The sequence below is a fragment of the Nelusetta ayraudi genome, unplaced genomic scaffold, assembly GCF_046127955.1.
Source record: "Nelusetta ayraudi isolate G7.1 ecotype Tasmania unplaced genomic scaffold, CSIRO-AGI_Nayr_v1 ptg000011l, whole genome shotgun sequence".
NCBI lineage: Eukaryota > Metazoa > Chordata > Actinopteri > Tetraodontiformes > Monacanthidae > Nelusetta > Nelusetta ayraudi.
Genome location: NW_027466061.1, coordinates 5,056,367 through 5,068,548, shown reverse-complemented (window position 1 = coordinate 5,068,548; position 12,182 = coordinate 5,056,367). Strand labels below are relative to the sequence as shown.

The 12,182-nt window shown below is 41.3% G+C and overlaps 2 protein-coding genes across 2 annotated transcripts; both read right to left on the bottom strand.

Annotated features, from left to right (window-relative positions):
- Positions 1–470: 470 nt before the first annotated feature.
- Positions 471–4,013, bottom strand: rom1a (retinal outer segment membrane protein 1a). The gene is made up of 5 exons (XM_076019710.1): positions 3,898–4,013; positions 3,453–3,682; positions 1,943–2,373; positions 1,532–1,778; positions 471–1,316 (listed from the first exon to the last, which is right to left on the bottom strand). The coding sequence occupies exons 2-5, from the start codon at positions 3,600–3,602 to the stop codon at positions 1,101–1,103; spliced, it is 1,044 nt and encodes a 347-aa protein (XP_075875825.1). The 5' UTR covers positions 3,603–3,682; positions 3,898–4,013; the 3' UTR covers positions 471–1,100.
- Positions 4,014–4,937: 924 nt separating this feature from the next.
- Positions 4,938–12,151, bottom strand: LOC142884511 (uncharacterized). The gene is made up of 9 exons (XM_076020201.1): positions 11,295–12,151; positions 10,487–10,593; positions 9,999–10,270; positions 7,386–9,846; positions 7,012–7,040; positions 6,663–6,824; positions 6,467–6,533; positions 6,271–6,375; positions 4,938–5,936 (listed from the first exon to the last, which is right to left on the bottom strand). The coding sequence occupies exons 2-9, from the start codon at positions 10,556–10,558 to the stop codon at positions 5,142–5,144; spliced, it is 3,963 nt and encodes a 1,320-aa protein (XP_075876316.1). The 5' UTR covers positions 10,559–10,593; positions 11,295–12,151; the 3' UTR covers positions 4,938–5,141.
- Between the last annotated feature and the right edge of the window lie 31 nt (positions 12,152–12,182).

Genomic DNA, 12,182 nt, shown 5'->3' with positions numbered 1-12,182 from the left:
GGGCGTGACAGTTGAACGGTTTGAAAGCAACATTTGTAACAATGTCTTCGTCGTTTATCTGGTCACTTAATAAGTCATTTAACTAAATGGTTAAAAGAAAACGGTGCTTAGCGTTCAAAAGACAGCGTGAACACATCTAAAACTAGACCGGTTACAAATGTATCAATCTCAAGACTGAGGCGGAAAAATAGCGACGTCTGGTGGTCACATGACCGAGTTTGATTAATCCCTTGGTCTCAGTATTTATTTATTTATTCATTTATTTATTTATTTATTTATTTATTTAATTCAGCGTTAACAACTGTGACGTTTCTGACTCATGCACGTGATAAGATTTTACAGTGTAAATCAGGTGGAAAAAAATTATTTCTCCAATCCTTCAAAAACGTTTATATTATCATTTTTTCAAATACACAGACAGACCTCAGGTAGTGCACCAACTTCGGAGAAATAATAAAACAGTCTGGTTTTAAAAAGGATCTTTAATAAAGCTAATTAAATAGATTGAGAATAATTGAACCCATGAAAGAAACGACTTTGCATTTTAGTAACATTTGTATGAAGTGCAACAGTCCTCAGGAGTTACCAGGTACTGAGTGCAATTCATTTGCCAAGTTTTTTTTATTTATTTTTTTATTTGTTTGTTTGTTTGTTTTATTTATTTCAAGCGCACAAAGCCTTGGCTTCTTACAACTTCCACATCCACCTGACGCAGGTGTCTAGTTGCAAAGACAGCAGTTTGAGTATTACCAAATGGGATTAAAAGCTTTAACAGAGGTGTCAGAACAGAGGACACACTTGATGGCTTTCACTGCATGACTGACATTGATTAACCAATCTTCATAATCCTATTACTTTCACTCTGTTCACATTACAGGGAGATGAGAAATTCAAATGAATTGGTGGACTTATTGTGGATATATTGTGTACATTCACCTTAGTTTTTCACATTGATCTGTCCGTAAAAAGGGCGATATCTAAATCTTTGCAATTGAAATTAATAACTGGTTTTAGTTTTCTTTACAGATGAGACTTTTCATGAATGAGATGACAACATTGTGTAAAAATTATTTACATGACTGTACATAATTTGTGATGTTTTAAGTAGTTGCTGGAGCTGCGGTTGCAGCTGGGGTTCCCTCCTCCACCTGGTTTTTGATCAGAAAAAACTTGAGCACAGGGTCGAGGTACTCATTGATGGTCTCTTTGACTCCTTTCTCCAGCAAGTACCCCTCTGTCTCAATTTCTGTGTTCTCCTTCCCTGCTACTGCATCCATAGATGTCTGCAAAAAGCGCAAGCTAACCAGCACAGAGCCCTGTGATGGAGGAAGAAAGGTGGAGAATGTTAGATGTTTATTTCACCTAAGGGCATCACAAAGAGTCAGTGTACACTGTCCCAAGAACACTGTGATTGAATCACAGGTTTATTTTTGATTGTAACACATTGGTTGCTTTAAATCTCCAAAGGAACGTTCACTTCTTTCAAAGCCTGCCCTATCACCCCAAACTGTGCAGTTCTCCTTTCACATACCTGTAAGAGGAAGACTGAAAGCACTGCGGCCCCGATGGTGTTCATCAGGCTCATGTAATAGTGGACCAGGGACTCCCTGCAGCCTCGCACATAGATGTTGAGCTCCTCAGTTTGGTAATCATAATTGTAGTGAGCTGAGTTGTTGGTGAGATGATACTGGATGCACGGTCTTGGGGAGCTAGGGTTGCAGCAGCTGAACGGGACTCCATCCACCAGGTACCGGCCGTCTACGTTGCTCTTGATGCGGCTAAGAAAACAATGGAGTGACCAAAGTACAGTGGTGAAGCAAATAGGTTGCAAGTATAGAAATACTCAAGGTAGGTGAAAGGCCTGCACAGGACTTTTTCATACAGGCATTTTCTTGACATACTTTCACCACTGACCATAAGGCATGTCATGATGTCAACTTACTCTTTCACTTCCTTGGAGCTGAAGTCCAGGTAGCGATTACTGACCCACTGGACCTCAAACCAGTCCTTGAAGTTGTTGTTCCCACAGCACTGGAACTCCATCTGCAGCCGATCAATGTTCTGCTTCTGGAAGCAGCGACCCGGGGTGTCTGTGTCCTTGTAGAAGCGAATGCCGTTCCTCAGGCCAGCCTTCAGAGAAGACTCCAAGCTGCCCGTCATTGCGTAGCTCATAATGACAGCCAGTAGCATGAGAGAGGTGAAAAAGCAAGAGGTGGCAAAATAGGGCTTCAAGAAGTTCTTCCAGCGAGGAAAGCGGCCGGCGTCCAGAGCATCTTGACAGATCTTTGAAGCGAAGTAGTTGATACCCAAGGAGGCCAGGCCAACAATCATGAGAGTGTTGGGCACGATATGTATGTCAGAGTTATCCATGACCTGTACAGGAATGTTTCTTTTTAAAGTTATGACTTCCACAAATCACAATATTGTTAATTTAGCATCTTAATGTACAGGGGAGAAGATGATAAACATGTTTAAGTCCATTATGGGTTTGTTTTGATTTGAAACATTTAACCCTTACTCACATATCTATCTTACATGTCAAATATATTTTCACTATGTATTGGGGCAGATGCTTGAGTGGGAATTTTTATCATGATCATAAACAGTTTGCCAAGAGCTTGACAGCACAAATGTTAGTTCTCATGCATCAGGGACTCAGCTGTGGTGCCCAATATCTTCAGCAGTGCCTGCAGTTTTTAAAGGAGGCAGTGGAAATGGAGACCACTACGTCCCCCGCAAAAGCTAATATCTGCAGTTATGCTCAGTATGAAACATTTCATTTGATGCATCTGATTGGACAATGCATAGTATTTTTGTCTGTTTTTTTATGCAAGATTTGCTCCAAGCAGGACACCCATAATATTCTTTAATTCAAATGATATCATCCATTTACAGTATTTCATAGAGAAAAGCAGTTGTGAAAAGTTATGTGGGTCATTGAGATTCAAAATAGAAAATATCTTCCCTGTATAGGTTTCTAATTTAATTCAAAGTGGTGATTACCTGCCACAGAGAAGAGATTAGGCTGATTGGAGCTGACAAGGCCTCATTTATAAAATGATGTGTCAGACTTCGAATTGGGTCACAGGTGCGCTAACCTTCCTCTGGTCCCCATTTAACCAGGATGTGTGTTAGCAGCTTCACTGTTTTTGGTTTGAGACATTTTTCCAGATTCATCTTTTCTTGCGCAGACACCCAAAAGTGCCAAACAGGCTGTCTAGTCACTTCATTAGTGTGCATTTAACAGTAAAATGCACTTGCTCACAAAAACAGTTCCATTGGTATTGTGTTAAAATCTATCCCATAACTGAAGTCTGATCACACCAACTCAGAGTGTGGCTATTTTTGCTTCCCATTATGAAAAATGTGGAGTTGCATGTTTACATTTACGTTGCAATTAAACCAGAGTGAATCCCACCACTAATACAAATAAGCATAAAAAATTCAAGTACCTCTGCCCTCCTGCGAAGTTCCGTCTTTAGGACGCATCCCAAGCTGAAGGTCATTGCCCCGGCCACTGTGGCACTCAATGAGAGGAGCCACAGTCCTTGGGCTAACTTCACCCTTTTCTGAAAGGGGAACTTCATCTTCATCACAACCATGGCTGCTGCCGGGGAATCAGAGTCTTACCGGGGGAACAGGGGAAGGACAGCGATGGGGGGACGGTGGGGCTGTGCCTTGTCTGCAGAAAAGAGGAATTGTTAGATGAATGTTGGTTACAATTAAATGAAAATTTAATACTAACTTTAATACATAAACAATTAACCTGTTGAAACAAAGACAGGACAAAAAATTGGAGGACAATCGTAGGATAAATCAGACAGATTTCTCTCCTTTCAGAAACCATAGAGAGTAGAATTTCAGAGCATAGAAACTGAAGTGTGGTGTAAAATTTACCTTATTTGTCTCCTCAGAAATTGCAGAAATTTTTTTGTCCAGCCACAATGTACCATCCAGTGTGCCACACACTTGGCACACTGGATTTGGTAAACCAGGATGCGAGGAGCGTCTTACTACTAATGCCCACCTATCCTCTTAAACTGGTCTGAGAATCCAGGCCATTGTCTGCTCAGCATCCAGCACTCACAACAGAGGCACAAGGAGAGTGTGGCTAATTGAAAATGACAAGAGGGTGGATACACTGTGGCGGAGCATCTGCTATGCTTCTTTCAAGAGATAGCTTCAAAAGACAACATCATCTAGTTTGACATAAAAGTCTCAGGTCCCCCCCCCGAACTTCTTCCTTCCACGGTGCCAAGAATTAATTGTATATACAATACAATTTTTATCTCTTCAATTACATTTATTCTGTCTTATTACATTGGCTACATTGTCCTTCTTAATGCATCACCCTGATACCAGAAACCCCACATTTTCTTTTTTTTTTTTTTTTAGAAAACAAATTGAATGCAGTCATTTAATTGTGTTTCATTTCTCTTTATTATATGTTACATGGATAAAATAGACATAGGCGATAGGAAGCTGTTTGGTTTAAAGTATTTTTTCTGCTAGGTTTCTGTCTTCAGAGCTAAGTTCATACTTTACTTAAATAACTGTTTTACGAATACACATTTTATGCCTATTTCATACCTTCATTTGCATTGCTCTGTTATGTCTCAGATTTTCTCTATGACTCATTGGAAGAAAACTACTAATAGTGTTTTAAAGTATGCATTAAATAGTAATTACAACATACCGGTACTCTAATTAAATAAGAGTCACATGCGACAGAGCTGCAGCTAACTAAGGAAAACTATCCCTTGTGTTTTTACAATAGAGGGCTTAAAGAAAAAAAAGGACATTCCTATTCACACACGAACAAACAATTCAAGACCAAAGCCAGCTGACAACATTTGATGTAGACTACTATTTAAGTCTCACCAATATCAAATATAAAGAGGGAGAACATTTAAGGTTCTATATTATATATATTAGCCCTCTGTTTACAGCATTCTGCAAAAACATTTAGTTGTAATGCCTAACTGATACTGATGCTTTGGTAGACCTGCAACAAGAAGACAAAAACAAGGCAGCTGCAAGTTGGTCTCAGGTGTCCTTTTTGACACCACAAAGGGCCAGCTAATTGGAATTTATTTACAGACTATAGAGACACTTATGATTAACACGCACCCAGGTGTCTGTCACAGCTGTGTTCGCTCCCCTTTCAATACATTTTCTGAAATCCCTCCTTTCCACTCATGCACCTCGGTTCTGCCTTGACAGTTCCCTCCACCCGACGGATCACAGATGAAGTGGCTGAGCATCAGCTCGGCCGACTGCAGGCTGGCCATGCTGCTGTCCGCCTCTGACATCCCGTCTTCTCTCAAACTCCCAATAGCTGTATCTATACCAGTGCCTTGTCTCCAGTGATGGATGATCTCATTATCTAAATCTGTGATGACACTGTCCCCTTGGTGATGGAGGTCCATCATGGTCCCCGCATCCCGTAACTCTTCCTGTGTGTGATGCCGTGCCAGAGGGATGTCCTCCAGGCTTGCTGACCGGATCAGGATGGTAGAGCCCAGGGCTGAACCCGTGGTGATTCGGTAGACGCCCTCACCTGTCATGCCATCGGACAGATTCTCATTGTGGATGGTGAACTGCAGATGTGGTATCTGCAGTGGACGTGGGGAGTGTGGCCTAAGGACCTCGTCACCCCCTGGCTCACTGTCTTTATCTGCATCTACTTCCCGGAATCTCCATGCGTGACTTCGATTTGAGCCTGTCAGTACAAAGCGCGGGGTCTCTTCTCCCATCTCAGACCAGTCAGATTCCTCTTCCTCTGGAACAGAACCCAAAGGCTGCTCCTGTTCGCTGGTTTTAGACTTTCCATAGCTGTCCATGAACTGAGCCGGAGGAGGTGTGATGGGTAGAATGACCTCATTAATGACACTATCTGACTGAATACTGAGAGTTGTGTTCCGCATGGATGTTACCTAGAGTGAATACAAGGTACAAAGTCTTTATTTACCGAATGTGAAAGATGTGGCAAAAAAAATAAATAAAAAAAATAACACAGTGTCAAAAATAGACAATAATGAAAGATATCTGCATTTTTAATGTATTTTGCATCTAAATACAATTACTCCGATAATAGGTTACCAATGTGTAGTTTACACTAAGGCTAAATTAAGATGATGTCGTGCAAAATCATTGCGTGTGTGTGATTCACATGTCTATGTTTGCCCTTACCTAATTACCAAATTGACTTTAAAACACGTTCAAAGATACAGTGGATAGATAGATATGTTAAATATTGAAGGATCTCACATTGAATGATTCCACACTGTCGGTGAACTTTGCATCGGCAAGCTTCTCCGTCAAGGCAAAAATACGCTGGTTCAACCTCTCTCGTTCTAATTCCATTTTTTGTGTCTGCCAAAAAACGAGGGAGTTATAAATAAGGCATGTTAGAACTTGTATGTGACCTTTATAAACTGTTTTTTCTAGTTTCCTGTTGAAGCACCATCGATTGAAGCCTTTGCTCTAGCAGACTGTTGGTCTGTTGTGTTGTGGAACAGCTGTCATTTAGTCTGAGAAAAGGCACAGATAGAGAAGATTTTATCAGCATTACAAAAAAAAAAGAAATCTAATCAAAACTCTGAAGTGTCTTTTCATAGTTAATAGACATGCAATGTTTATTATTTCAATGAAATCTTTACCTCCTAAACCTCTCCGCAAGGTTGGAGAGCTCCAAACGTGTCCTCTGAAGTTCAGCTTCCAAAACCTTTTGGCTGCTCATGAACTCCTCACCTAAACACTCCATTCTCACAGCTGTCTTCAGCAAATTCTGATGTAGTCCCATATTCTGCTCCTGCAGAGTCCTATCACAAAAAGAAAAAGAAAAAAAGAAAGTGTGACTTTGCAGACTGTAGACTGAGACTGCACTAATAATATGCTCTGGATCTTTTGATACTTTGGAATAGAAACATACATACATGTAATAATTTGGCCAATCGATCGATCAATCAATCTTAGTCAACTACCCTTAAGTTATTATGTAAAACTTACATTATGGGACCCAGCTCATGAGCCTTTTCCTGTATTAAAAAAATATATTGTAGATTAAAAATGTGCAACAATAAAGAAAACAATTGAAAAACCATGGAAGGACACATTATTTAGAATTTAAATTTGCGCGCTAGTATTGCATTGAACTAATGTATTGACCCGCAATAGCTTCTTTTACAGACTGGCTACAGTGACATGCAGTTTCCCCTTAAAATCAATAGGCAGTGAAATGAATGGAACATTATTACATAACTAATTAATCAAGCATGTATTACATAGCCAACTATTGACTTTCCAATAATTACTTTATGGACTAACTGTAATAAGGCATTCCATTGATCACTATACTACAAAGCACAAAAGACATGGCATACTTTATGTAAGGATGAGTTTGTGAAGCTTGTTCGTTCCTCCTCCAGACTGGAAGGGCTGCTAGTATTTCTACATGGACTTTGCTTGCTAAAAACAGACTCCAGATGACCCTTTAAATGGCTGTTGTGGTCTCCATCATGGTCACCATTATTTTTTCTTGAGTGAGGTTTGTCTTCATGATGATGTTGATGATGGCCTGAACTATGGTGGTCTTTGTGATGATGATGGCCTGGACTGTGATGGTCTTCATGGTGATGATGGCCTGGGTCATGGTGATCTTCGTGGTGATGATGGCCTGGACTGTGATGGTCTTCATGGTGATGATGGCCTGGGTCATGGTGATCTTCGTGGTGATGATGGCCTGGACCGTGGTGATCTTCATGGTGATGATGGCCTGGATCATGGTGATCTTCGTGGTGATGATGGCCTGGACTATGGTGATCTTCATGGTGATGATGGCCTGGACTGTGATGGTCTTCATGGTGATGATGGTCTGGACTGTGATGGTCTACATGGTGATGATGGCCTGGACCATGGTGATCTTTGTGGTGATGGTGGCCTGGGCTGTGATGGTCTTCATGGTGATGATGGCCTGAACTATGGTGGTCTTCATGATGATGATGATGGCCTGGGCTGTGATGGTCTTCATGGTGGTGGTGATGGTGATGGCCTGAATTACAATGATCCTTATGGTTATGTTCCTGGTGATGTGGAGGACCCTGTCCATGATGGTTTTCATGATGATGATGATGAGGATCTGAACTGCTATATTCTTCATGGTGATGCCGATGGTCAGGACCATGGTGGTCTTCATGGTGATGGAGATGGCCTGGACTGTGGTGGTCTTCCTGGTGATGATCTTGAGCTTTACTGTCCTTGTGCTGGTGATGATGATCTGAACTATGGCCATGGTTGTCTTTGTGGTGATAATCATGTCCTGTACTGAAGTGGTCTTCTAGATTATGGCCTGGGCTCTGCTGGTTTTTTTGGTGGTGATGATGGTGGCCTGACCCATGATGGTCTTCTAGGTGATGTTGCCGGCCTGGGCTGTGGTGATTTCCATGGTGGTAATGACTGTAGTGGTCCTCATGGGGATGGGGATGGGCTGAACCTTTTTGGTGAGGACAATAGCCTGGAATGTGATGTGGATCATGGTGATGATGGGACCCTGGACTGTGATGATCTCCACGGTGATGACAATGGCCTGGGCTGTGGTGGCCTTTATGATGGTGATGATAATCAGGACTGTGACGCCTTCCATGGTTTTGCGAATGGCCTGGACTGTGATGTTCACGGTGATGATGATGATGATGATGATGATGATGATGATGACCTGGACTGCAGTGGTCTGAAGGGTGATGATGAGTTGCACTGTAATGGTCTCCATGATTGGGTCTTTGGTGTCGTCTGTCAGAGTGATGACCTGTTTCATGGTGTTCTCCGTGGTGATGATGATGACCAGAGGTGTGATCGTTCCGTTTTTGGTGGGAGTGATGCCTTTTCAAAGAACTACCCTCAGAACGCCGTCTGGACTTGTGGTTCACGTGATGGGGCGAAGATGTAGAGTGGTGACCATCGGCGTGGTGTAAAGATCTCGAGTGGGAAACTTCACTCCTGCTGCTGTGGGAGTACTTGCTGGCATGGGAGTATTTGCTTGAGCTAGTTGAGTCTGCGCTGGCAGGTCGGCTCTTTCTTTCACTTCGGCTGCTTGCCTCACGGGTTCCGGCTGAGGTTTTCTGAGCATCGGTTACCCCCAGAGAGGTGAGTCTCATTGGGCTTAGCACCTGCCGTGTGATCTCATTCAGAAAAGCAGAAAATTTCATTTTTTCCTTCATTAAATTCTTGGCTGCTTCACCTTTCCGCCTCTGTTGCTCATTATCTTCCTCATTTCCATGCCATTCTTTTTCCTTCGGTCGAGAGAGAGCCTCCATTGATTTAGCTTTGCGAAAACTTCCACCATTCCCTGTGGCTTTTGTATTCCTTTTTGTGTTTTTCAGTGTGTTACTATGGAATGATTTGCCTTTCTTCGTTTCCTCTTTGGCAGGGGGCCTGTTTGGACAACCGCTTTTATCAATCAGAGGTGTTGTATCATCGCCATCCTCAGAGTACTTGTGTTTCTTGGAAATGTCTGTGCAGGACAGTGAGTGCTTCTTCAGTGAATACCTGCCTGTGTACTCACTGCTGGAGTCAGACAGGCTGGAGGAAGACGTGGAGGAGGAGGAAGAGAAGGAATAGGAAGAGGACGTAGAAGAGGACGATGTGGAGGAGGAGGAGGAAGAGGAGGATGAAGATGAAGAAGAGGAGCCAGTTGAAGAACTCCTAGGGGTGTGTGGAAGAGAGGCACGACGATGGTTATGCTTGCGATAGGAATGACGAGAGTGACCCTGATGAGACTTGTCATTATCATGTCTGTGGTCGGTGTGATGATCACTGACAATACTGTCCTCTGCAGTTGAATGGGTGCTGTATTGAAACAAGTAAAAACATATTGGATTCCCACGTAAGACTTTTGGCAGATGATAATAATTAAAAACACTTTTTAAAGAAAGAAATTCAATAAAATTAAGTGCAAAAGTCAAAATAAACACATGCAGTGAATAAGAATCAAAACTTACTCGTGGCTATTGTCATCTGAATGATGAAAGCCTTGATGGTTGCTCTGGGGTCGGTGACCTGGATTGGGGTGATGATGCTTCATTTTCTGAGATTTGGTGGGAGTAATCTTTCTGTGCTTGTTATCTTGATGGTCAAAGGATTCAGGCTTCGGACTTTTGATGGTTCGGTTATCCCGGTGAGAATGTAGAGGGTTAAAATACTTCTCCATCAACTGGTGCTGTAGCTGAAAGTTGTCCTGAGAGACTGGCAATGTGTTGACCTCTGGGAATTTCTGTTTTGTTTGTTTGAACATGACAACACAATTCAACAAGCTTTAAGTATTGTTTCATCTAATCCCCCCAAAAATTGCTATATTGAAACATTGCGAATGAATAATTAAAACTCAAAAATAAAATAAAAAATCTAAAAATAATTAAAAAAGAATAATTGTAGTATAATATCTAAACATAAACATTCATGCAATATATTGCCTCAACTTAATACTTACATTCTGATGAAGGTCACAGGAATTGCCTAGACGGTTCCGTCCTCTGAGTTCTTTCTCTCTGTGTGAGCACATGTGAGTCTGCCAACCCGTCAATATATACTCTTGCGCTGTCCAATGACAGAGAGAGCAACGGTTATGATGCTGAACAGAATTCAGCTCGATATCTGACAGCTTTAGTATGAGAGCACTACGCAGAAATGTCCAGAACACCGGTAAAAATCACTTAGTCAGTGACATCATCAAACTTAAATTTCAAACATTTTCACAAATGATTATGCTGTAACAACAAGCTTTCGAAGGGTTTTTCAAAAGCGAGGAATTCACCAGCCCCATGTCGTAAATGCTAAAGGTACATTTGGAGATTGAGATGTGCAGGGGAAAAAAACAGTTCGGAAATTTTGGTAATCTTTTACAACAAATGAAGAAGCATGATGAAGTTGTCGGGAAGCAGTTGGCCTTTGCCTGTTATTTTAATGTTTTCACTTTTAAGGTAATGGAACGGCAAAGTTAACAAAGGTCAACAGTTTATTACGTCAGTCGGTCTTCAGTCATCCCTGCTGCTTACAGGATACATTTTAATTACCAAGTGTTAAGTTATTGATCAGAACCCTATTATGTCACTGCAAAGGGAAAACTAATAACTCAGTATCACACACTGATCTCCAATAGATTGACAATCACACTTTGCAAGACAACGGGACGTTCCAATTTATTGCTCGTGCCTTCAAAATTTTTTCATACAAGAGTAGATATCAGACAACAGTGAACCACAGCTTTGTGGTGTGACACAGTGCACGATCAGCCACACCTCATTTTGCAGCATGTATCCTCTTTGCCGGTGGCAGCTTTCCCCGAATCAATGCAGTATGGCTCGGACTCACCAGCAATCAATGGCACAACAGCAACATGGCGAGCGTTGGCAAACCCAATGGAAAGTTGAAAGAGGCAACACACATGCGTGCACGTGATGCAGAACTGAACATTTGTAACACAATGTTGATACCAGGACAGCATGTGACTAAGTCACATCACATGAGTGCTGGTATTGTTGTATGGATATTTACACTGAAATATGTTTTAAATGTGATGGCAATTTTGACAGTTGAGGTATTAAAGACCTAAGTTTTGAAACAAGCAATCATTTTGTGAAATGGGACAATTAGTTTGAGGTTTAAGGGATGTTTTGTGTCACTGCTCTTTGAATTATAGCACAAGATTAAAGAGTTTCCAAACTTTTACAGCAATTTTAAGAGCAGCTCAAAACGTTTTTTCTGTTCAAGGTAAAAGAGTCTGAAATTAAACTCACTTGTTTCAAATCCACACCTTTCAGTCATAAGCTTGCACATAAAGGAAAATTTACCAAAAGCAACCGTATTCCAGAATTTCTGCCCACATTTTTTTTTTATTAATAAACTTTTTATTTTGCTGGCAATGTGGTCACATAAACATTTGTTTCCCAGTTTCATGTAAAACAATCAAAGCCTCTGAACTGAGTTCAACAACTTATAGTCCTACTAGACAGCTATGTGTCACTTTGCACAATCCTGCAGCTGCAAATTAACAGTCATTTGTGTGGAAATTATACTGCACAAAAGCACTATCTACGAGTGTCACTGGTCTGTGAAGTAGCAATATGCAAATCAGTCGGCTAGTATTGACTAAAACAGAAAAAAGCTATATTTAAATGTGCAAAGCA